The following is a 24,514-nucleotide window of genomic DNA, read 5'->3' as shown; positions in this document are numbered from 1 at the left end:
AACTGTAAAGCCTATAAACCAGAATGACCAGCTCAGTGTAAATTCCCATAGGTGCAACGGTGGCACTTTAATTCTGAGGGTAACCAACAATCACCTAATTGGACTTGAATCCTGCTCAATAGGAGGGAATTCATGCTAAGTACAGTAAATGTAGCCAACTAGAATTGCTGTTAAAGCTACATAGTGAGATTGGATCAGTTGCTATTTTTTTGTTTATGATATTTTCCTAAAAGCCAAGTGTTGTGTGGAATTTTTTACTATTAACTTGAGAAATGACAGCAGATGATACATTCACTCTTTTATTACTGATACCCAGGTAGGGATCATATTATGGCCCTACCATTTATACATATATACATACATACATACATACATACATACATACATACATACATACATCTGTAAGGAATGCCCTTCAGTTTTCAGTTGGTAAACTCTAGCATCCTTTGAGCTCCAGTTCAGTCTTATCTTCTAGGATACTTTTCCTTTCTTGCCTCTTGGGTTACGTATTTCTTTCCTGAGCTCCTGCTACACTTGACATTTATCTCTCCCATCTTGGACTCTAAGCTCCTGGAGGTCAGGAACTATATTTGATTAATCTTTGTGCCCCTGGCACCCAGTTAGTGCTTGGTTTGAGGCAGGTCTTAACAAATACATAACAGATGACTGAATGTCTTTGCATTGGTCCTTAGGTCATCTTTGTACATAATAAGGCTTTGGGGTTTCTCTCTGGAGCCCAGAGCTATAAATTAGAAAACTGTCAAGATTCTCCTAGTATGACCCATACTAGGCTCTTTGAAAGTGTGCTTATTTTTATGAAGTATTCTCTTCTAGCCTGATATTTCTAGAGTCTTACCAAGGGTAAGATCATGTTTCTTGGCAGACTTCCTTACTTTGGATGGGAATAAATTACCCAATGGGATAGCACAAATGCCCTAGTATTGTTCATTTTCTCTTCTGCCTCAACACAACAGAATATATTCATCAACTTGACAGGGCTGTTAAAGGTGAAGGTGACATATACTGCGGTCCACCTTGCCTTACTTTGAGTACCAATCACTGTGTAGTGCTCCACAAAGAGGTTCTACCCGCTTTAACTCTGGGTCACTGTGTATAAATTTTCTGCAACTATCTGGTTGTATGGGTGTCTGGGCTGGGAGACCAGTGTTCCATGGAAAAGCACTTGTTGCTAGTAATGGTCCCACTCAGCATGAAGAATTTGACTGGCAGACCAATGCCTGCATTTGACTTCCGAGATTAACTGTTGGTGATTAAGAGCCCCTGAGTCCCACACATGTCTTTGGTACAGTCTGTTTTGTCTGATAGTGAAGGTCCTGGGATCTTTTCCCATTTCCCCCACTCATAAACAGAGATGGTGGCATTGTGGCCACTTAAGTTTTTCTTTCTGAAACAGGGTCTCATATATTCAAACTGGCCTCACGTTCTGATCTGTAGCTGAGGATGATCTTGAGCTTCTGATCATTCTGCGTCCACATCATGCCCTGTTATTCTCAAATGAATGCATATCAAAGTAGACATCCTTGTCGAGTCAGCTGTCTTCTTCCACCTCTATGTGGGTTCTGGGGCTCACACTCAGGTTAACCACTGGACCAGTTTGCTGGCTTAAATTAGGAATCTTGTCTCATTATATAGCCAAGTTGGCCATGAAATCACAAAGACCCATGAGCCTCTGCCCCCTCCCAAGTGCTGGGATTACAGGTATGTGATACCACTCTTGGCCTGATCCAGGTCTAAAGATGGTCCCTGCGATTAGGCATCAGGAAGGCAGAAGTTATAGAGCCAAGCATCTCTCACGGTCAGTACACTTTAACATTACAAGTCTTACCCACTGTTCAACAGCCGAGCTCCACACATTATTTATTAGTATCTCTTTGAGTTCTGGAATTTGCGGAGCCCATAAATTCATTTTCCCCCAGTATGTGGATGAACCTAAGACCTCATTCATGCTAGGCAGTCTACCATTGAGCTACAGCTTTAGCCTTTTACATAGTTTTAAGACAAGGTCTCACTAAGTTATTCAAATTGGCCTCTGACATATGATCCTCCTGCCCCTGCCTCCCAAATACATGGGATTAAAGGCCTGTATCATTATGCCTGAGCTGAATTTCCTTTTTGAAGTATTGAAGCTGAAAGGTCTTAGAAACCATCTTACCCAACTCGCTTATTTTACAGACTGCTGAGAAACCAAGACCTGAAGAGAGGATGAGCCTATGTCATACGTTAGTGGACAACAGAAGCTGGCACCAGCACCAGTGCTCCAGACACCAAAGCTCTCTTCTTCCTAATACACTCTGCCTCTACCCTGTGCTTGAGCTTAGAGGTTCAGACCTGGCAGTGTGGCTCAGAGGTTCAAGATATCTTGTTTCCTTTGTTTGTAACGGCCTTCCCTTGGTAACCTGCTAGCACTTCCAGGTAACATGACATGGCCCCAGATGGGGACAGTCTGGTCCACTAAAAAACTGGGGCAAGACACAGATTATAGGCATAGCTAAAGGATCAGAGGCACCAGAGGCACCAGAAACAATAGTAACAAGCCCTCACCTGTTCTTTGCAAACCTGACAAACTCACACCTACTCCCACCTCCAGGAGCATCTGTGTGATTGGAATCTTTCCACTGTTTTTCTGTCCTTCCTATTTTATAGATGAAGAAACTGAGGCTTAGTGGAAGGAGTATAATCATCAGAGCCTCAGGTTCAAACCAGATTTCTCTGACTGCAGTAAAGCGGCTACATCATGGGAGCCGGGCACCGGGAGAGCAGTGGGCCTGTAGGGGCTGGATGGGTTGTGAGGTTAGAAGTCAGTTAGCTGGGGGCTGGAGAGAGAGCTCAGCGGCTGCTCTACCTAAAGGATCTGGGTTCAATTCCCAGTACCCACATGGAAGCTCACAACTGTCTGTAACTCCAGTTCCAGGGGATCTGACACCCCTACACAAACATAGATGCACCAATGCACACAAAATAAAATTAGATAATTTAAAAAAAAAAAAAAAGTGAAATAGCTGGAGTCATGAAAGGAAAGAAGACATTGTATCCACAGTGCCTGAGACACAAATTACTGGTGGCCAATATATCATTCAAATCAAAAGTAGATTTAAAGAACAATAAAGTTGGGTATGATGGTGCACTCCCAGTAGTTTGGAGGCAGGGATAAGTAGATCTTTGAGTTCAAAGCTAGCTTGATCTACATAGTGAGTTCCAGGCCACCAGGACTATTTACTAAGGCCCTGTCTCAACAACAAAACAAACAAACAAACAAACAAACAAACAAACATAACCAAGCTGACCTTACCCACTTACTCCTCAGTTTCAGTGACATGCTGGCCACAGATGCAGTGGACAGCTGCAAACCCTTGCAGCTGTGGTACTTTGACCAGACAGACCCAACTGTGCTCCTCTCTCCACCTTTGTCTCCTTGGGCTTCAAATCTCAGCCCCCTATTTATTCAAGTAAGTCAGTACGTAAAGAATCACTAGTGTATTGGAGCTGCTCAAATATTGGCAGGGTGGGAGGCTGAATAAGGAAAAAGAGAACTGAAGGAAGAGACAGGCTGACTGGTAAGGATCTATTTATTAGCAACGGGCCCTATAAAAGCAAGACCACACCCTCCCCACCCTCTTCGCTGCAAAAATAAAGTCTTTCCTTTTCTCTACTAGATCTGCTTTTCTGTTTGGCCCAGGGACAATCAGTCATCCCTGAGGCTCACACCTTGAGACACAGGGAACCAGCACCCACTGTACATACATAATTCTCCTCTCACCCAAGGGAGCCCTTAGCACTTCCACTTGCCTTCAGTTGGTCTGTCCTGGAGGGGAGCAGCAGTACTAGGAGGAGCATAAGGATCATAGGTGGGGGGCAACCTGAGGGTAGGCTGAAGGGAGCTGAGCAAATCTCATAGAGCACTGAGTATGACCGGGGAAGAGATGGGCATGCCCCAGGCATATCCTCTTGACTCCCCCAAACTCCAAGCTTGAAGTCCAAATGAGATAGACTCATCACTGTGGGAACTGACACTTCTGCCTAGACTCCCTCCAGGGTGACACATGAAAGGATGTCACAGTGAATGGTGGAATCTCTGCTAGAGGCTCAGGTACCCCTAAAGCAGAGGCACAATGTGGTGGTGGTGGTGGGGTCTAGATTCATCTCACTTGCAGTGTGGAGGGACAGTCATACCAGCTGATCTTCACTCTCTCCTGACTTGGAAGCCCCAGTCCCTGGCCACAGTTGCCCATTTCTTTCCCCACCCAGGTCTACCACACCTCACATAGCTGCCCTGGGTTCATGGGGGAGCCGACAGGGCAGCCGAAGTGCCGAAGGAAGTCTCGGGAGTTGGAGAGAGTGCCCAGCACTCGGAAACGGGCAGGGCTGTGGGGGTCGGTCACCAGCCCCTCGTGAGAGCTCTCTGGTGTGCGGACCGAGCACCACACCTGCGGGCCAGGACAGACATGGGGACATATGGTGTCTAGTGTGGAGCTGAGCTAGGCCATAGCTTCAGCTACAGCAGAGCCATCTTGGTCAGGAACCACCACTGCCCAGCTGGTGAGTTCAGGAGTTGTCAGGGCCACTGCAGGAGGCTTGGCCAGCTCCAAGGGAGGGGAACATGCCTCTTCAGACCCTTGAAGCCTTTAAAGAAAACCTGGACACTAGGTAACCCAGCATGGGTAAGGCTGTGGGGAAAGGCTGAGCCCTTTAAGACTGCTTGCTGTGGTGTCGAGTATTGAAGAGGCCCTGCCTGGGTGCTAACTCTGCTGCCTATTTTATTCCTGGGTAAGCCTTAACAAGCCATTGTGCATTCTCAAGATATAGTTTCTTTCTCCACATTCCTCCAAAGTGGAGGAATCATAGGAGGGAATCAATGCTTTCCCCCATTCATTCCAATCAAGCCAGCAGCCCTTCCCTTCCAAGTAAGATCCTATAGAAAATTTCTCTCTCCTCAAGTCTACCTTCGTGGGCTCTGAACACCACGCTTTCTCTCAATACAGTTCCCTGACACCTTTCCTGCATGACCCCAACTTCTTCTAAAAGCATTCTCCCTTTGGAGGGAGTTCTCCCAAGGGGCCATACCTGAGCAAATCCCACGAAGAACAGCTGGTGATTAGTGAGCCCCACAGCAGGCAGTGGCTGCTCCTCCCCGTGCTTCCTCAGCCATGCTTTGTAAGCCTGGAGGAATAACAGGTAGCAAGTCCACCAGCCCACGTCCCCAAGGACCCGTCTACACAGTCTGGGGGACCTCGGCCACTCACATTGTAAGCAGCCTTAAGACCCCCATTATCAGCGATGTTTTCCCCCAGGGTTTGGAGCCCATTGAGCCTCTCCCCGTTGACGCGGTACTGGTTGTACTGTTCTTCCATGCAGGCTGTATGATTCTGGAAAGCCGTCAGTGACTCATTCTGCCACCAAGGACGCAGGTTCCCTTCTTTGTCATACTCTCGCCCTGAGAAGAACTCATCTTTGCAAACAACCCACAGGTGGGGGAACAAATACCCCAAACAACCCTAGCCCGAACACACCAGGATCCCTAAGGCCTGCCCCCAATACCCCCATATACCTGTAGTGGTCACTGAAAATTCTAGGAAGGGCCCCTACCTTGGTCATCAAAGGCATGTGTCAACTCATGGCCCATCACCACACCGATGCCACCAAAGTTCAAGGCCCTGGTGGATGAGGAATGCTGAGTAAGGACTCACAGGGACATTTCCTCATTCCCCTCCAGCTCTTCTCCCAGGTCACCCCATGGCCCCGGAACCCAAACCCTCCTGCCTCAGACACACTTTGGGTGGTTGTGAGCATAGAAGGGGGCCTGCAAGATGCCAGCAGGGAAGACGATTTCATTCTTCGTTGGAAGGTAGTAAGCGTTCACAGTCTGAGGTGTCATGCTCCACCTGGGGTAGGAAGAAGGAAGCTGAGGCTCCTCACTCTCCTTAGACTCCCCAGCCTGACAGGACAGCCCAGCCCTGCCCTGCCTGTCTCCTGCAAGGACCCATCCCCCAAAGCCCTGGTCTACCTCTCTGGCTGCCCCATGTCTGCCCACTCATTCTCACTGGTCTCGGCTGGGAGGTTTGCGGAGCTGGTCAGCCATCACCTTAGCTGAGAAGTTGTAGAAATTCAACATGTTTTGGAAAAAAGAATCTTCAGAGACTTCATACTGCAGGAATGGTGGAAGGGAGAAAGCAAGTGAGAACATGATGGAGCAGGGGAGAACCCCAGCAGGACCTTCCTGAGAAAGCTCTATCTCCTCCATTGTAAGACGGGTGAAAACAGCTAATTGACAGTATTTTAAAGGTACTTATGGTCAGGCAGTGGTGGCGCACGCCTTTAATCCCAGCACTTGGGAGGCAGAGGCAGGTGGATTTCTGAGTTCGAGGCCAGCCTGGTCTACAGAGTGAGTTCCAGGACAGCCAGGGCTACACAGAGAAACCCTGTCTTGGAAAAAAAAAAAAAAAAAAAAGGGGTACTTATGTTTCAAGGGCTGTTTTGTTGTTGCTTTTGTTTTGTTTTGAGACAGAGTCTCACTGTGTACCCCTGGTTGGCCTGGAACTTACTATGTAGACAAGGCCTTGAACTCAGACTTCTGCTTCCTGAGTGCTAGGATTAAAATTGTGAGGCACCACACTCACTTAAAAAAAAAAAAAACCAAACTTACATTCTTTTGTTTTTACAACCGTGTGAGGTAAGTCCTTTTTGTTTGTTTCTTTTGTTTTTGTTTTCTAAGACTTTTTTGTGTATTCCTGCTGGCCTGGGACTTCCTTTGTAGACTAGGCTGGCCATAAAATCAAAGATCCACCTGCCTCTACTTCCCAAGTGCTGGGATTCCCAAGTGTACTACCACAGCCTAGCAAGGTGAGTACTAAAGTGTCATTTTACAGATGAAACTGAGGCCCAGAGATGTCCTGTCCAAGATTACACAGAAGTAGAAGCATGATCAACTCAGGCTGCACTTCAAATCCCGACACTCAATAATGCAATATTTAATTGCCAACTGGCCCATATCCAGCATAGTACCCATACTTAGCAACTTAATTACTTGTATCTGCCTTCTCTCCTCAGTGCCTGAACTTCTATCCCTGAGGCCAGGAGCAAGGCCAGAGCCCAGGGCCCTGAAGGTTAGTACTGTGAACAAAGGTACTCACCCCATCATAAACATCATCCAGCTCTTTGGGCTCCAGGATGAAATCAGGGAAACCAATCATATCATAGATGGCATCTGCCTGAAGAGACCAAGGTAAGGATTTCCCTCCTAAGCTCCCAGTAAAACTCAATGGGCCATTGCCACCTCAAGATGGCGCTGCCGACAAAGCCATGGCTCACTTTCTCCTTGGCTGCCAGCCGGGTCTTCTTGTCCATCCAAACCAAGTCTCCCAGGGTCTCCTCAAAAGCAGAGCGGATTTCACTGATCATCCCCTCAGCCTGCGGGGGAAGGGAGGGTCACAAGTCAGCCTCCCCCGCACTTACTGCCTCTTCACTCCTCATTCACCCCTGGGTTCCATCCTGGTCTATCCAAGAGTCATGGATTATGAAGAGTCTTGAAGAAAGGCTGCCCAGCAGGGAGGGTGAGACCACCACAGGTGACATTATTGTTATTGTGGGTGGCATTTTTCTAAGTAATTAAGTAAACATTTGAATTGGCTGTTGGGTAAATTAATATAATACCTTCAAATACTGAATTGTTCTTTATCTGGTTGTGAAGGAGATGCATGAACAGAATGAACAGTTGAAAACCGAGGAAAACTCATCACTGGAAATCTCATCACACAGCTATCTTCCTTAACAGTCTAACTCTTCCTAGTGCTTTTCCTACCCCAGAAATTCAGACAAAATATGGAACTGTGTTATGCAATGTGTATATGCTTTTGCAATCTACTTTTGTTCTGCTTTAAAATGTATCAGTAGGCCAGGTATGGGAGGCAGAGGCAGAAGCAGAAGACTCATCACAACTTTGAGGCCAACATGGTCTACAACAGCAAGTATCAGGCAAACCCCAACTCAGGGTTGGGTTTCTTACTTGGGGGTAACAAACTTGTCAAGCACATTGAAGGGCTCCAGATGCAATAATGTCATTACCAACTTCTCTTTTAATCAAAAAATAAAAAAATAAAAAATAAAAACATAAAGTCAGATAGTTGTTTAATTAAAAGAATAAATTCTAGGTATCAGAAAGCTGAGGCAAGTTTTAGCCTACAATTCATAGTAAATTCCAGGCCAACTGAACCATTTGAAAAATGTGAGACTGTTAAATTTTTTTAAATAAATAACTAATTTATCTTCAATTTAAATCCTATTATTTATTTTTCCTTTACTGCATAATTGGACATTTCAGGTCTCCCATAAATATCTAATATTTAATATTATTATTACCTATTATTATCTCTTAGTATTTTGGTTTTTTTCTGTTTGTTTGGTTTTTTTTTGTTTTGTTTTGTTTTGAGACAGGGTTTCTCTGTGTAGCCCTGGCTGTCCTGGAACTCTCTGTAGACCAGGCTGGCCTCGAACTCAGAAATCTGCCGGCCTCTGCCTCCCAATCTCTTAGTATTATTTTTGGTTTGGTTTGGGGTTTTTGTTTGTTTGCTTGCTTATTTGTTTGTTTGTTTTTCAAGATAGGGTTTCTCTATGTGTCCCTGGCTGCCCTAGACTCACTTTGTAGACCAGGCTGGCTTCAAACTCACAGAGATTTGCCTGCCTCTGCCTCTGCCTCTGCCTCCCAAGGGCTGGGACTGAAGGCGTGTGCCACCATACCTGGAAAATTTTGATAAGTATAGATAATATAAACCTAGTATAAGACTTTGTAAAATTACAGAAAACTGCAAGGAGCCCAATAGCCTCATAATCCCTCCACCCAATCTGCTGTTTAGGTGATTCCCTTCCCAATTGCTCTATGTATACACATAAATGACCAGCAGATTTTTAAACAAGTCAAAGAGTAGTTTTAGAAGCCTGAAGACTCACGATTTCCTTGCTTTGTCGGTCAAATGTGGCCTTCACAAAGAGCGAGCCCAGAGCGAAGCCAAGGGCATCATCTGTATTGGAGATGCAGGTCTGCCACCTTGGGGTGCAGGACTGTAAAGAAACAAGGAGCAGGGTCCCAGAGATAGCAAGGTCTGAAGGCCTCTCTCCTTCTCTGGGGCTAAGTCCCAGAGAGCTGGACAACAGCTTGGCCTTGTCTTTTTTTTTTTTTTTTTTTTTTTTTTTTTTCCCTGAGACAGGGTTTCTCTGTGTAGCCCTGGCTGTCCTGGAACTCACTCTGTAGACCAGGCTGTCCTCAAACTCAAAAATCCGACTGTCTCTGCCTCCCAAGTGCTGGGACTAAAGGAGTGCGCCACCACCGCCCGGCTGGCCTAGTCTTAAGGAGCCATTTCTGCTCCAGATTCCAGAGATATGTAAGGCAGTATCTCAAACTGCACTGGCTTCAGAAGCAAAGTTTCAATAGAAAGAGATAGGTGAGCCATCTACTCCATTCTCTGTTCCCACTCCTGTTATTGCTCTAATAGCCCTCCTTGACTTCAGAAATTTCTATTATTATTTATTATTATTACGTATTGGGGAGGGGGCACTCTAAAGTCAGCCAAAAGGAGCTGTCATGTGAGACTTGGAGCTTGAACTCAGGTTATCAGGCTTGGTGGTGAGTGCCTCAGCTGTTCTAAGCCATCTTGCTGGCCCAAGATTAGCCATTTCTTTGCTCAGTTCTACAGCTCAGACTTCTAGGCAATCAGTTCACTATACCTGAAACCTGGGTATCATCCCATCACCACCCTTCCAATTCAGTCTCTCACTCTCTACTAGCTCAGCCTCATTGTCTCTTGTGTAGCCTGTCACCATATTCCTGTCCTACAACACTGTCATCACTCGGCAAAGTCAGATTTCCTAACACATCTGCCAAGTTCCCTCATGGATGTCCCATGCCCACTTAACCAAACTCAGTCTGCTGCCCTGCTCTCAAACTCCTACCAGAACCCTGCAAACACACTGAGCTCCCCAGGCCTCTGTGAACTTGCACGTGTGTTCTTAGTCCTCAAATGCTTCTCTCCCCTGCTTTCTCTTCACTCGGAGAACACTTTCCTATGGCCTCCCCCACTTTGCTCCCCACATTGAGTGTGCTGTCCCAACTTCTGCTTTATAACACAAAGGAGGTTTTTCACTACTTGTGAACAATTAACACCCTCAAAATATATGCATCTGTTTGTAGTTTTATTCCCCGTGCTTACTGAGGCCTCTTGAAATGAACAGCACTTGATTGTCTTCATCCTCGTCAAAGCTATCTGCTGTGTACACCACACGCTGACACTAACTCAAGCTAGCCTTGAGTACTACTCATGTTTTACAGATCAGGAAATGGAGAGCCAGAGGAACTCGCTCACATACCCAAGGCGCCATAGGCCAAAATAAGAAAGAACTAAGTTTGGAAATCATGAGGGCTTGATTCCAAACTCTGTGTTTCATACCATGTGCGGATGTACCATGAGGAAAATGTTCCTGACACACTCAAGCAAGCAAGCAAAGGGAAAAAACTATGGCTGCCCTGCTCTCATTTCCCCTAAAGGGAAAATGTGGGCAGGTATTCCCAGCTAGATTTAGTCAGAAAGGAAGCAGAGCCAGACAGCCCACCTTCTTGGTACCATAGAGAGCCTCCAGCAGCTTCTCCTGTGCAGTCTCAAAACGCTGGTCAAGGCTTGAGGTCGTCTTCTGCACCAGGTTCCAAATTAGGTAATTGTTCAGGATGCTATTTCCATATCAGAAATTAAGGAAAGACATGTGGGGAACCCTTTCCCCTCCCCAGCCAGTCCCCAGGAACATGCAAGCTATGATCCTGAGAGGTGTAGGAAAGTGGTCCTGAAGGCTCTTACTCTGGGGTGCAAGTCAGCTTGGAGCAAGATAAGGGACTAGAGGTCACAAATGGATACCCTGACACTCTGCCCAGAGGAAGGGTCCACAGACATTTTAATCTGAGGTTTGGCAGGTCCATGGTCTTATCACTCAATCTGTGTGCCAAGTCACTGTGGTTGGTCCTTCCAGAGATCTCTAGAGCCTTGAGTCCCCTCCACCACCAATACCTTTTCCCCACTCCCATTCCCCAGTCACACCTTGGTTCCGTCCGGTTGATGAGCTCGGACACCTGTTGTAAATACTCAGTCCCATATACCACCACAGGCTCAGAGTCACCCAACTCAAGTGGTGACAACAAGAAAGAAAGGAACTCCAGCCAGTCCATGGAGGGTGCTAGAGTCTGAAAGCAGAAAGTCTTCAGGTTTTCCTGCCTTCTCACTGGGCTCCCAACAGACTCTTTCCCCCACTGATTTGCTATAGCCCGGGCATCTTTCCCATTGCCATAGTAACAGTTACTGGCTGTTTAGGGACCCCTTTCTGCAATAAATGCTTTTCCAGGCCCGAATGCCCTGCAGTCTGGGAGCCTAAGCACTTATTATACAAGGAAAGCTACTATGTGTGATATTCAGCTTGGGCACAGAAATTCAAATATTTTCATGCCAGTTGATAAAACACCACTTCCCCAACACATCCCACATACCTGGACTCTCTCTAGAATCTCCTTTTCTCTAGTCTTTCTATAATTCAGCACCAAAAGGGCTAGTACAGGAGGGCACTAGGAGATACTTCCATGTCATTCTGATTATTTTGTAGATACCTCATCCATTTGGTTTTTTCCCTTTGCTTGCTTGCTTGAGATGGGGTCTTACACTGTAATCCAGACTGGCCTGGAACTCACAGATATCCTCCTGCCTCAGTCTCCCAAGTGCTAGGGTTACAGGTGTGAACCACTGTGCCTGGCTAAATATTTTAATGACAATCTTTTCATGTAGCCCCAGGCGACAAGAAAAAAGACTAACCGGTGGCTTTGAGAGGGGTGGCTTTAAATGTTTACCATTTTCTTTCCAGGATAGTGACACACACCTGGAAGTGTATAGAAGTAGCAAACAGGGAGAGGACTGGTTGTCTCAGGAAGATAGGAAAACAGGGTAGTCTTTATCAAGGGCTACCCTCTCCTAATGTCTCTAGTTCCCTGCCTACCCCACCTGCAGCTCTGAGATGCTCATCTTGTGATAGATCTTCTCCTCATCACGCCGCTGGTCCTGGGGCACAGTGATGTTAGCCAGTTGTATCTCCAGCTCCAGAACCTGCTGCATCTGCTCCCGGGTGGAGGCCGGCTGTCCACCCAGCAGCATCCCCAGTTCCACCATGTAGTCCAGGTAGGCAGTGAGAACCTGTGAAAGCTCCAGTCATCCTCAAAGCGAGTGACAAGTTCTGCCCAAGGATGAGGTCTGCTCGGGGCCTCACCTCTTCCCACCATTTTGGCTTGATGTACCTTATGGAAATCTTAGTGACCGTTTACTTTCTGACCCGCCGCTGACCCCCCGTCTGCCTAACTGACTTAATTACCTGTGCATTTATCATCTATTTCCCCTAAGTGGATGCTGTTCCAGTTATGTCAGCTGTTTACCACTGAATCCTAAGAGCCTGGATCAAGGCCAAGCACAAAACTGTTTCCCTGTAAATATTTATCCAATGGATGGACTCCCATAGTGCTTTGCTTTCTTGTTTTCTAATATCCTTTTAATTGCCCCAGTCCATCAGGGGCCATGTGGTTTTATTTGAACACCTGAGTGGATCCTGTAAAGAATCCATCCCTTCAAGTCCCTTCTTCAAGTTTCTCATCCTAACAGGTCTCACATGTGCTTTTCTCTATCCTCCCAAGGGACAGGAAAGCACAGAAAAAGAATTTTTATACTGAACACTACTCATCCACTAATTAGATGGCTAAGGGATTTACATATAATGTATCTTGCCCCCACAGTAACACAGCAACGCCATAAAACCCATATTCGTGGTGGCACACCTTTTTAATCCCAGCACTTGGGAGGCAGAGGCAGGGAGATCTCTGTGAATTGGAGGCCAGCCTGGTCTACAGAATGAGTTTCAAGACAGCCACGACTACACAGAGAAACCCTGTCTCAAGAACAAACAAACGAACAAAAGTCCATATTACTCTCAAGTTTCATAGAGGAAACAAGCTTGAGAGACAGGGTTGGCCTGGGTCAGAATGTGGGGCCTGAGCACCGCCTGGGCCCAGTACAAGCTCAGCCCAGTCTGGTACCATCAGGACAAGGTCGTCTGCTTGGTTCACCACTGGAATCTTGGGTTCAAGTACAGTTCAAGTATTTGTTGAGAAAAGGGAGAAACCACGCGGATAGATGGGCAGCTCTGTTCAGCAGCCACCTCTGTGGCCCTTCCCCTCCTTTTTGAAGACAACTTACCCCCCACACACACACACACTCTTTGTCACTGCTAGTCGGAAGAGTAGCAACCTACACCCCATCCCAGCTCCTAAGGGGAGACAGTTAACTCAGAACTTCACACACACACACTTTTCTCACCCTACTTCCTTATCCTCAGCTTGAGACTTACCCCTGAGACATCTGTGAACCCTCTGCTTTTCTAGTTTTCACCCTAACTCAGCCACTGCACTATGTCTCCCCCTACATTATGGAGAGATGCTTCCCGTCCAAGGAAACCAATAACACACTGAGAATCAAACCCAGGGCCTTTCCCAAAACAACATGGTTCTTCCCTGCATTCTTCTGTGCACACACATACACACAAGCACACAAGCACATGTGTAAGCATGGCCTACCACTCCTGTGGGGTGAGAAGACAGCTCTGGAGAGTTGGTTCTCTCGTGACACCCTGTGGGATCTGGGAGTCAAACTCAGCTCATAAGGCCTTTGACTCGCCTACCTACCAGGCCATCTCTCCAGGGGCCCATTTCCCTTCTTCTGGGATAAAGCCTAAACTTGCCGGTTATGGTATATAGTCTTGGCACTCACGAGGCTGGAGCAATGACGCTACTAAACTCCAAGAGTTAAGGCCAGCCTGGGATACACAGTAAGACCCTGTCTCGAAAATAAAAACAAACAAACAAATTCTACATTAGACCTATATACCTGTCCAGAAGGACTGGGCCACCTTCTCCTATTTCATTTCCTCTCTTTTACAATCTGTCAACAGGCTGCTCACCTTCCTTCCTCAGAGCCTGTCTGAAGTGCTTCCTGCTCGGATCTCTCTTCCTCAGTTTCAGCCTACCCTCACCCTCATTCAGCTCCTTCCATTTGGACTCAAATTGAGAACCTCATGTTTCTCCTCTGTGACGGTCTGAACAACTGTGAATCACAATGCTTCATATTTTCTCCACCACTGAGAGAACAGCAGCAGTGTTCACGCATGCCAGGAGGGGGGGGCGGGGGGTCTGGCTAAGTAGTTCAGGAAACGCTTAGGAAGGAACACCCAGGACTCTCCAGTTGGTCTACTCAACAAGATGCTTGTTTCCACGGCCTTCCCACCCAAGCATCTCCTTTTCCTGTCTCCCACCCCTCTCCCACACCTTCATCTCCATTTTCAGGAGAAGCGCCCTTGAGCTTCTGGCTCATCGCCAACACTCCTCCAACCTCCATAGCTGCATCCTGACCTCTCATACAGAATGTACCCACGTTCCTCAAACTCACATGTCTAAAATGAGAGATTCCCACACACTGCCTATCTATTCCATGGAGGAGCATAGGCTTGCACCCTACCCCTCAAACCTCTGCCTCTGTCTGAAAAAAAAAACAAAAAACAAAAAAACAAAAAACAAAAAACAAAAAACCCCGAAGAATCAGCGACACTCATCAATTACAACAAACAGGATTGCTGAATATGAAATACAGGCCTGGTCTCAAAGTCACTCCTTGTCCTGTGACGTCACACTGCCTCCTGGTCCCCAAGTTTTCCAGGCTGGTTCTTCTACACATAGCACCCCTAAGGCCCACTCTATTTCACCACGACTCAGCCTTATAGCTTTGATCACCTCTCTCCTCTTCTAACATCCAGTAACTAGCAAGCTGAGATTCAGCTTGTTATGTCTTGTAACCTCAGGTTCTTAGCGCTCACCTTCCAAACTCCCCTGCCTGGGCCCTTAGGTCTTAGAGTCCAAGCACTGTGGAGATTCTTGTCTCCAGGTTCCCTTCCCTGCATCTTCTCTTTACCTCCAGACAAACTGGCTTCCCAAGGCACTGCTAACAGCCTCTCCAGCCCTGCTCTGGAAGCTGGGGGTAACTCTTTAGGGGCTGCAGAATAAAACTTTGAAGCATTCAAAACCTTTTCTATAACCAGTCACTGACCACCTTCTAGTCTTCCACGTGCTCAGGAGCACATCTTGGCGAACTACGCTTCTTGCTATATTCCAAGCACATTCTAACCTTTCTGGCTTCAACTTTTTGCTCAACATGTCATCTCTGTGCAGAATGCCCTCTTTGGCTCTCTGGACCCTTCCTTTCTCATGGTCCAAACACACCAAGCTTTTTTCCTTTTCAACACTTGCTTAATCTGTCTCTACATAGGATGAACTGTTGATCTCTGTTGTGGTTTTTATTATTATTATTACATTTATTTATTTATTTATTTATTTATTTATTTATTCATTCGTGTGTGTGTGTGTGTGTGTGTGTGTGTGTGTGTGTGTGTGTGTGTGTTTGCATGAGTGTAGAGGTCAAAGGAATTTTGCAGGAGACAGTTCTCTTGTTCCAGCACGTGTGTCTTATGGATTGAATATGGGATATCAGGCTTGACAGCAAGTATCTTTTTCACCTGCTGAGCCATGGTCCTGGCCCACATCTTTGCTTTTATAGGGCCCAACTCAAACCTGATCTCCTAAGGAAGTCCCTAGATGCCTGCATCCCACGTGAGTCTCAGATACCTAGATCCACAGACTTTCTGTGCCAGTGACTCTGAAACTCATATCTCGGATTTTTTTCCCACTGCATCTGGCATACAGTAGGTACTCATGAAAGTCTTCTCAGGGCTGGGGGTGTAGCTCAATAGTAGAGGACTTGCCTAGCATATGTGAGGCACTGGGTTTGATTCTCCGCACCACAAAAATAAAGAAAAAAAATTTTCCTGTTAGAATAATAGGAAGAAAGGAAGGGAGGAGAAGAAAAAGGAGGAAGAATAGGAAGAGGAGAAGGAGGAGGAAAAGGAAGAGGAAGGGGAAGAAGAAGAGGAGGAGGAAAAAGAGGGAGAAGAGGAGGGAGGGGAAGAAAGAATAGTTGGCTTGCTAGGCAGCACCGTGGGCTCGCCTTCCTCATTCTGACCCTAGGCAAAAAGTAAAGTACATAGGGAGTAACCAGCTTAGCAGGAATGGGTAGGGGACTAGGATGTGCCTTACTTTCTCATTGGCAGTTCTATTTAGGTAGTAATCTCGAGAGGGCAGAAAAAGCCCAGACTGGTCCACCTGTAAGAGCAAGGCATAAAGGTTAGTCTCCCTCCTACTTTGAACAGGAGACTCTTGTGCATGGGGTTGGAGGGTGTTCAGCCTGCTTGTCATAGGAGAGGGGAATCCTGGCTAGACAGTTTCCACGAGTCCCTTCCCTTTTCCCAGCCAGGCACCTGGATGATATTGCTGTTGGAACTCTTAGAATCAGCGCTGACGTAGACGGTGAAGAATGGGGTGGCTCTATAGGTCCCTGCTACTGCCTTTAGCACTTCCATGAAGTTGTCCTCATCCCAAGGCCCTGTGATGTTCCAACCACCGATCTGAGTAGAGATCATAAGTGCAATCTCTAGTACAGGGATGATCCCGTCCCTCCTCCTTCTCTCGCCCACAGCCCACCCAGTGCTCCTGCCTTGTCAATGAGGTCTTGAAGTGGCTTGGCTCCTAGCTTCTCAATGCGCTCCAACTGTAGGCAGGAGAGGTAGAAACGCTGTGTCTTCCGCTCAGCATCACTGCTGGAATTGAGAGTGGTATTCTCTGCAATGGGTAGAACACAGGATTGGATCCAGGGTGCAGTTACATTAACTGCTGCCGGAGAACCTCACTCCTTGACTCCTCTCCTGGCCCACTTATATATGTGCGTATTTTGTGGGACTGAAGATTGAATTTAGGACCTTTCACACGCTAAACAAGCACTCTCCCACTGAGCCATATTCCCAGTCCTCTTCTCCTTTTGGTAAAGTCGAAAATAGGGTCTTAATAAGTTGGCCACGCTTGCTTTGACTTTCCAACCTCCTGCCTTAGTCTCCTGGATAGTTGGAATTATCAGCATACATTAACAAGCCAGCCCTTTCAGAAGTCTCACTGTATAGCCTGGGGTTGGCCTAGAACTTACTATTTAGACCAGGTTAGCCGCAAACTCATAGAGATTGACCTATTTCTGCCTCCCTACTGAGTGCTGGGATTTTGAAATAGGGTCTTACTATGTAGCCCTGGCAGTCTTGAAACTCACTCTGTAGACTAGGCTGGCTTAGAATTCATAGAGATCCATCTGTCTCTACCTCCTGTGCTGGGGTTAAAGGTGTGGACCACTCAGCAAGACTGAAAGAGCAAACTGTGACTTTCTCTCCTCTGTTTGTAAAGACCCTCAAAGAAGCCCCTACTATTCTGCCCCATCTAGCCCAGCTCCAATCACTAAGCTTTCCTGCTGTCTGCATACCCTCCTTCAAGAGCTTCACAGAATGATCCGCCCAGTTCTGCACTTGTGGATATTTACTGAGTAGTCACTAAGTGCTAGACCATGTGTTAGACAGGAAGCTTTTGATGGGCATAGCTTGCTTGACAGCCTTCGCTCACCTAGTAGGTGCTTCAGTATGGCCTGGTTATGGTCCCAGAGGCTGTTGAAGGTGTTCCAGCGAGAACGTCCATTGGGTAGAGGATTTCTTCGAATCCAGCCTCCACAGGAGAACTGGTAAAAGTCCTGACAGGGGCTCACCCCACGGTCTAAAGACTCTAGGATTTTTCCAGCCACTCGAATACAGGCTTCTGTGATGCAGGTGCTATGGGCTGGGTCTGTGGCAGGAGACATGGTGGAAGGTAGGAGATTGTCAATGGGGGTGGAAGAAGCAAAACCTTTTGAGAAGCCCCTGACAGCAGGAAGTTGGAAAGGCTAGCCCCAAAAAGAAAAATATTGAGAGGCCTTTCGGTTTTTGCCCCCCCCCCAGCTATGAGGGCTGCCAACAGGTGTGAACCCACCTACCTCTGTGGTACTGGACCCACAGAGCCACGAGACAGCCCAAAAGAAGGGCAGCCAACACTAGAATGAGGCCTGCCAAGACCAGCTCCAACTGTGTATGTGAACCAAAGACTTGTCTTGTCCTCTTCTGGAATCCCACCTGGGGAACACAGGACAGGAACAAATGAGCTGCATCTCAGGGACCCAAGATCACAGAAGTCCTCCCAGAAAGTAAAGTATGAAGAAGATACAGCCGGTTTCTAGAGTCATGGAGCAAATAGCTAGTGGGGTTAACTTCAGGGCCCGAGAGCAAAGAGGCAGGTGGAGCCTGTTTTGTGCAACGTCATGGCTTTGAGATGCCTCACTATAGTCCTGGCGCAGAGGCCAGAGATGGAGTGGAAACCGGGACAAGTGACCCACCAGAACAGCCCACACCACATGGTTATGGTAGGCAGGCATCATGCCGAAGGTGAGGCCTGATGAGAAAAGTGGAACCCCTTTGCCCACCTCCAGTGAGTCCCGGGTGGCCCTGCCTTCTACTGTAATCTCTGGTGATTCTTCATCCCGAAGCTTAGCTCCTTTGTACTTCACCATCTGCAAACAGTTCAGGAGCACCAGCTGAGGTCGGGCAGCTAGGCCTTTTGCCGAAGACCCTGCTCTGGTGTCCCTCACTAGGCCGGCTTCCTCCTTTAGGCAGAGAGGGCCCTTCCCAGGGTGCCAGACTCTAGGACTGGGGTCCACTTTGACACCATCCCTCTCCAACCCGCAAAAGAAGCCCCACCTCTGAGGCAAGCCGGAGTCCCTGTCAGACGCTGCCAGCTCTCTCACACCCGCCCCTCCACACTTTGTGCCCTCTCCACCCGGGTCCTCTCCCCTGGAGCCCAGGGCCATCACTCACACTGCCTCCGCCACCCAGCTCCTGCAGCGCGACGTTCATGGTGGAGAGGAGCAGGACCGGGCCGCGCCTTAGGGCTGGGCGAGCTTGACCCGCCCAGGAACTACGGCCCAGGCTACCCGCTGAACCCCGCCGCAGCCCTCCATCACAGCCACTGCTGCAGCCCCCGGCTTGGCCGCGACGGCCCCTGCTCCCCCACCGCAGCGGCGCGCCCGGGGGTGGGAGCGAGGGGGAGGGGCGAAGCGCGCGCGGCTCCCCGCCAGCATCGGCGCCCAGACCGCGTTCTGTGCAACCACTGCTCTCCATCAAGCCTGAGAACCCCTCAGGCAAGCCACCCATAATTTGCTTTCATTCGGTTGAGGCCCAATCATTTTTTTTACCCGGACTCTCCAAATTTCAGGCTTCCAATACTTTTAAACACTGTAGAGAAATCACATTCCTGCTAGGAACCTCTTTACCTAGCAGTCTGTCTGCAGGGTTTTGGGGTTTGTTTGTTTGTTTGTTTTTGTTTTTGTTTTTTTTTACAGCAGGAACACTTAGAAGCCACAAGCTGTTCACCTCTATCCAGGTGTCCATGGGAGGTCTACAACAGCACACAGACTCCAAGCACAAGTGCACACAGAGAAACTCTGCAGCAACTATTCTGAAGATTCACAATGTATATACAGAAAAGCCCACTGTCACCGGGACACACACAAGCACATACCACACACATATAGTGCATGTTGTGTTAGGGCAACATGCACTATACACACAGCTCACACTAATGCTATTCTTACACATTGCTTCAAGATGGCACTTTTACTCTCCAAGATAATTGCTGTCATCAGATCATCTCATAAAGAGAGGGTTACAGATGGTGACAAATTGGCAGGGAAAAAAACAGCCAAGCACAGATATTTAAAGAAAAGACATGCTAACATTTCCAACTCAGGAAGGCAAACGATTTTATTTGGGAGGTTTACAAGAGGGGAAAAAAAAAAAACCACCCAGCAATATTTAACTGAAACGCAACAGTGTGGCATCCATGCATCGGCCATCTGCCTTCCATATTGTCATTCCTTAAACAGGCAGGGGAGTGTTACAGTCTGTTGCGCCAAGGAGTGCCTCATGTTTTTTACAGTGCTGTGGAGGGAACTGGGACACCAAAGCACTGCCTCCTCTTCCTCTTTCTAACCACACCAGGAGAATACAAAACCGTGATCCAAGGAAGCCTTAAGTAGTGGCAATGGATACTCATTTATTGATTCGCACCTAAGTTCTCAGACATCTTATTGCAAGTGGTGCTAGCGTGGGCTATTCTTGAGGCTGAGAAATGATGCAAGATGAATGGATTTGGCTGAGAAGTGCTAGACTGCTTTCTTAGGCACTTTTCCATCCCCAAATTGCATGTTCGCAAACAAGACAGAGCACAGTGTCATTGTTAGGATGAACAATTCTGGGTTCAGACTCAGTTTCTCCATCTGTAAAATGGAAATAAGAGTAGTATTCAGGCAATGGTGGCACACTCCTTTAATTCTAGCACTGGGGAGGCAGAGGCAGTTGGATTTCTGAGTTCGATGCCAACCTGTTCTACAAAGTGAGTTGAGTTCAGGGCAGCCAGGGATACACAGAGAAATCCTGTCTCAAACAAACAAACAAACAAGACCCACAAACAACAGCAAGAAAGGTAGTATCTACCTCAATGTGTGTTTCTAGAATTAAACAAAACAGTTCGTGTAAAGTGACTGGCATATTAAGAGTGTATTGTGAGTCAATATTTTTTTTTCAGATGCTGGGTATTAAATCAAGGGCCCTGCACCTGCTAATAGGTATTCTACCTCCAGATTATTTGGGACCTTCAAAAGATTATTTGGGGGCTGCATTGATGGCTCAGCAGTTAAGATCACTGGCTGCTCTTCCAGAGGACCTAGGTTCAATTCCCAGCAGCCACATGGAGGCTCACAACCTTCAGTAATTCAAATTCCAGGGGATCTAACACCCTCTACTGGGCTCTGTAGACATTGCACATGATTCACAGACGTTACACATAGACAAAAACACCCATACACAGAAAATTAGAATAAATTAAAATGTTTAAATAAAATAAAATTTCAAATAATGTTCTTAGGAATAAGGTGTTTAAAATAAAGCCTATTGGTCTGGAGAGATGACTCAGTGGTTAAGAGCACTGATTGCTCTTTCAGAGGTCCTGAGTTCAATTCCTAGCAACCACATGGTGGCTGACAACCATCTACAATGGGATCTGATGCCCTCTTTTGGTGTGTCATATATATATATATATATATATATATATATATATATATATATATATATATGTAGATATATGATATATATATATCATATATATATCATATATCTACATATATGTGTGCATATATATATATATAATGATTTTTTTTAAAAGGTGCTAGCACTTGGGAAGCAGAGTCCAGTGTACCTATGTAAGCTTAAGCCAACCTGGTCTACATATTGAATTCCAGGCCAGCCAGGCCTACATAGTGATGGGATCTGTCTAAATAAATTATTACTATCATTTAAAAATATGTATGTATTTGTGTTTGTGTGTATGATGTGTTGGGGGGGGGCAGTGGCACACAGGAGGAAGTCAGGAAACAACTTGTATGAATTGGCCTCTTCTTTCCTCCATGTGGCTTCCTGGGATCAAACTCAGGTCAGCAGGCTTAGCAGCAAGTGCTCTTACCCACTGTGCTATCTCACCACCCTGTTGTTGTTAAGGGAAATTCTCACTATTCTTCTGTCTTGGTTTCCCTAGTAGCTGGAATTAACAAGCCTGCCTGATTTGTAATTTATTTTTGTTTTTTGAGACCAGATTTCTCTGTATAGCCTTGGTTGTCCTGGAAACTCACTCTGTATACTAGGCTGGCCTTTAACGAACAGATGTTTCTGCCTCTGCCTCCTGAGTGCTGGGAGTAAAGGCGTGTGCCACCACTGCCCACCTTTGTTTGTTTGAGACAAGGTCTCACTATGTGAGACCAGCCAGGGATGGTCTCCAACTTGCAGGGATCTTCCTGCCTCCGCCTTCCAAGTACTGGAATTATAAGTGTACAGCACCATGCCCTGGTATTTTAATCATTATTATCATCATCATCCAAGACCCATAATAGAGTAAACTAGTAAGGCTGGAGGAGGATGCTCTAGTCCTCTGACGGAGGAGCAGGCTAGGTTCCCTAATCATCAAACTCTCACATCTTGGCATACTGGAGCCTGAAGCAGCTATCTACTTAGGACAAACCTCTGGCTCGCTCATGGTCACTCTAGTGACAAGATGGCATTGCAGCATTCAGCCCTCGGACTTCCCTTCCAAAATACAGGAAAGAAAACTCAGCACTTAGGAATCGGGTGAGGTGGCATATGCCTGTACTTGGAAGATGGGGGCATGAAGGCCATCAGTTCAAGGTCATCCTCAACTATACACTGAATTTGAGGCCAGCCTAGATATATTAGACCCTAAGAAAGAAAAGAAAAGGGGGAAAAAAAAAAAAAGAAGGAGGGGAACCAGAATAAGTCAGATCGGGTGGAGCAGGTCTGTAATCCCAGCTACTCAGAACCAGAAAGATAACAAATTTAGAGCCTGCCTGAGGACCCTGGGCAATTTGGTGAGACTGTGTCACAAAATCCAAAGGAGAAAAAATATCTGGGATTCAGTAGTAGAGTATTTGTATGAGGTCCTAATTTCAGCCCTCAACTGTTGGGGTAATCTTTTTTTTTTTTTTTTCCACTTTGTATGAAGGTGTGGTTCTGTATTTTCAATTGTTAATTCTGTACCTGCAGAGAGCTAAGTGCTGGCAGGATTTTGATATTGTCATTTCTATTTCCCAGCACCAAGTTTTCTGCTTTGTAAATATTTGTGTCAGGGGTTGTCTTGCTAGTCAATGATTATAACACAGATCTGATGGCCAGTAGCTGGGCAGGAAGTGATAGGGCAGAACTTCCTGGCAGAGGACGACAGGGGAGAAGAAAGCAGAGATGAAAGATTAGAAAGCAAACATGAAGGGGTGCAGCTAGACCTCAGTGGAGCAGAGAGGTGTCCACCTAGCCTCTTGGTGTGTTGGAGGCTAAGTGGTCAGGTTAAGTTAGACGAGCTAACTGGGAGACTGACTGTTCAAGCCAAAAGCCTAAGCATTAAACTACAATAGAAGTCTTGTGTCATTTTATTCATACCATAGGCAGGTCCAAAAAAAGTCTGGCTATACTGAAAGGCAAGCGAGGAGAGTGAAACAAAACCCACCAAGTATATACAGCACTTTAGTTTATGCGCCATTGTTGTAATTTTGAATGAAAATGGTCCCTGTAGGTTCATATATTTGAATACCTGGCCCATTCCAATTGGTGGGATTGTTGGGGAAGGACTAAGAGGTGTGGCCTTGTTGGGAGAGGTGTATCACTAGGGCTAGGTTTTGAAGTTTTAAAATTTCACACTTTTGCTGGGCGATGGTGGCGCACGCCTTTAATCTCAGCACTTGGGAGGCAGAGGCAGGTGGATTTCTGAGTTCCAGGCCAGCCTGGTCTACAGAGTGAGTTCCAGGACAGCCAGGGCTACACAGAGAAACCCTGTCTCAAAAAAAAAAATTTTTTTTTCACACTATTCCCAGATAGCTCTCTCTCCCTCTCTCTGCCTCCTGCTTATAGACTGTAATCTCTCAGTTACCACTCCAGTACCATACCTGCCCATCTGCTGCCATGCTTCCTGCCATGATGGTCATGGACTCTCGTTAAACACTTCCTTTTGTAAGTTGTGCAGGTCACGATGTCTCTTCACAGCAATAGAAAAATAAGCAAGACAATGAACTATCCTAGATGTGTTACATATATGGGCTCATCCATCCTGTGACATCCTTGTGAGTTAGGACTGAAATCCAGGGCTTCTGACTTGTTTCTGGAAAGCAGATTAGAAATGTGAATTAAAAGGAAGCCAGGCTTCTCCAAAACTATTGCTACTCTTTCACCATCTCGCTAAGAAGAATAACAAGAAATACATCTGTTTTGAAGCAAGGCTAACTTGGACTCAAACCCAGCCTCCATCTCTTATTAGCTGATACCTATATCAAGTTATTAAACGGAACTAAATTCTCCATCCTTGTAAAACAAAACAACCATCCCCATCTTAGAGAACTAAACAACCACCACACATGAAAATCTAGCATGTTTACAGCATTCTCAAATTCACAAAGACTTAACCTGAATATTTCATGTCTCCTTCATGATCAAAATCATGGGGTTTTTTTTGTTTTGTTTTGTTTGTTTGTTTGTTTGTTTTTTTGAGACAGAGTTTCTCTGAGTAGCCCTGGCTGTCCTGGAACTCACTCTGTAGACCAGGCTGGCCTCGAACTCAGAAATCTGCCTGTCTCTGCCTCCCAAGTGCTGGGATTAAAGGCGGTGTGCCCCACTGCCTGGCTCATGTTTTTTTTTTTTTAATATTTTAATTATTGTTTATTTAGTTGTACATGTGAGTCTGACTGTATAATACATGTGCCCAAAGTTAGGGGCATCCCTTGGATGTTGGAGTTACAAGCAGTTGTAAGCTGTCTAATGTGGGTGCTGGGAGTTGACTCAGGTCCTCTGTAAGAACAGTATATGTTCTTAACCACTGAGC

The 24,514-nt window shown here is 46.5% G+C and overlaps 1 protein-coding gene across 6 annotated transcripts; it reads right to left on the bottom strand.

Annotated features, from left to right (window-relative positions):
* Positions 1 to 1,013: 1,013 nt before the first annotated feature.
* Ece2 (endothelin converting enzyme 2) lies at positions 1,014 to 23,805 on the bottom strand. Of its 6 annotated transcripts, none has more exons than XM_076942688.1 (19): positions 18,901 to 19,098; positions 18,510 to 18,596; positions 18,027 to 18,162; positions 17,624 to 17,839; positions 16,680 to 16,804; positions 16,444 to 16,590; positions 16,223 to 16,288; positions 12,042 to 12,230; positions 11,094 to 11,236; positions 10,618 to 10,732; positions 8,962 to 9,072; positions 7,327 to 7,425; positions 7,149 to 7,226; positions 6,060 to 6,163; positions 5,790 to 5,900; positions 5,605 to 5,672; positions 5,262 to 5,452; positions 5,083 to 5,178; positions 1,014 to 1,622 (listed from the first exon to the last, which is right to left on the bottom strand). In XM_076942688.1, exons 1-19 carry the CDS (start codon positions 18,937 to 18,939, stop codon positions 1,599 to 1,601), a joined length of 2,145 nt encoding a protein of 714 aa, XP_076798803.1. In that variant the 5' UTR covers positions 18,940 to 19,098; the 3' UTR covers positions 1,014 to 1,598. The 6 variants fall into 6 exon arrangements, with proteins under 6 accessions (XP_076798803.1, XP_034370640.1, XP_034370642.1 ...); XM_034514749.2 differs by lacking the exon at positions 1,014 to 1,622 and adding an exon at positions 3,576 to 4,445; XM_034514751.2 differs by lacking the exons at positions 1,014 to 1,622; positions 18,510 to 18,596 and adding an exon at positions 3,576 to 4,445.
* Positions 23,806 to 24,514: the final 709 nt, after the last annotated feature.

The sequence above is a fragment of the Arvicanthis niloticus genome, chromosome 12 (genome assembly GCF_011762505.2).
Source record: "Arvicanthis niloticus isolate mArvNil1 chromosome 12, mArvNil1.pat.X, whole genome shotgun sequence".
Taxonomy (NCBI): Eukaryota; Metazoa; Chordata; class Mammalia; order Rodentia; family Muridae; genus Arvicanthis; species Arvicanthis niloticus.
This window is presented reverse-complemented; position numbering and strand designations above follow the sequence as displayed.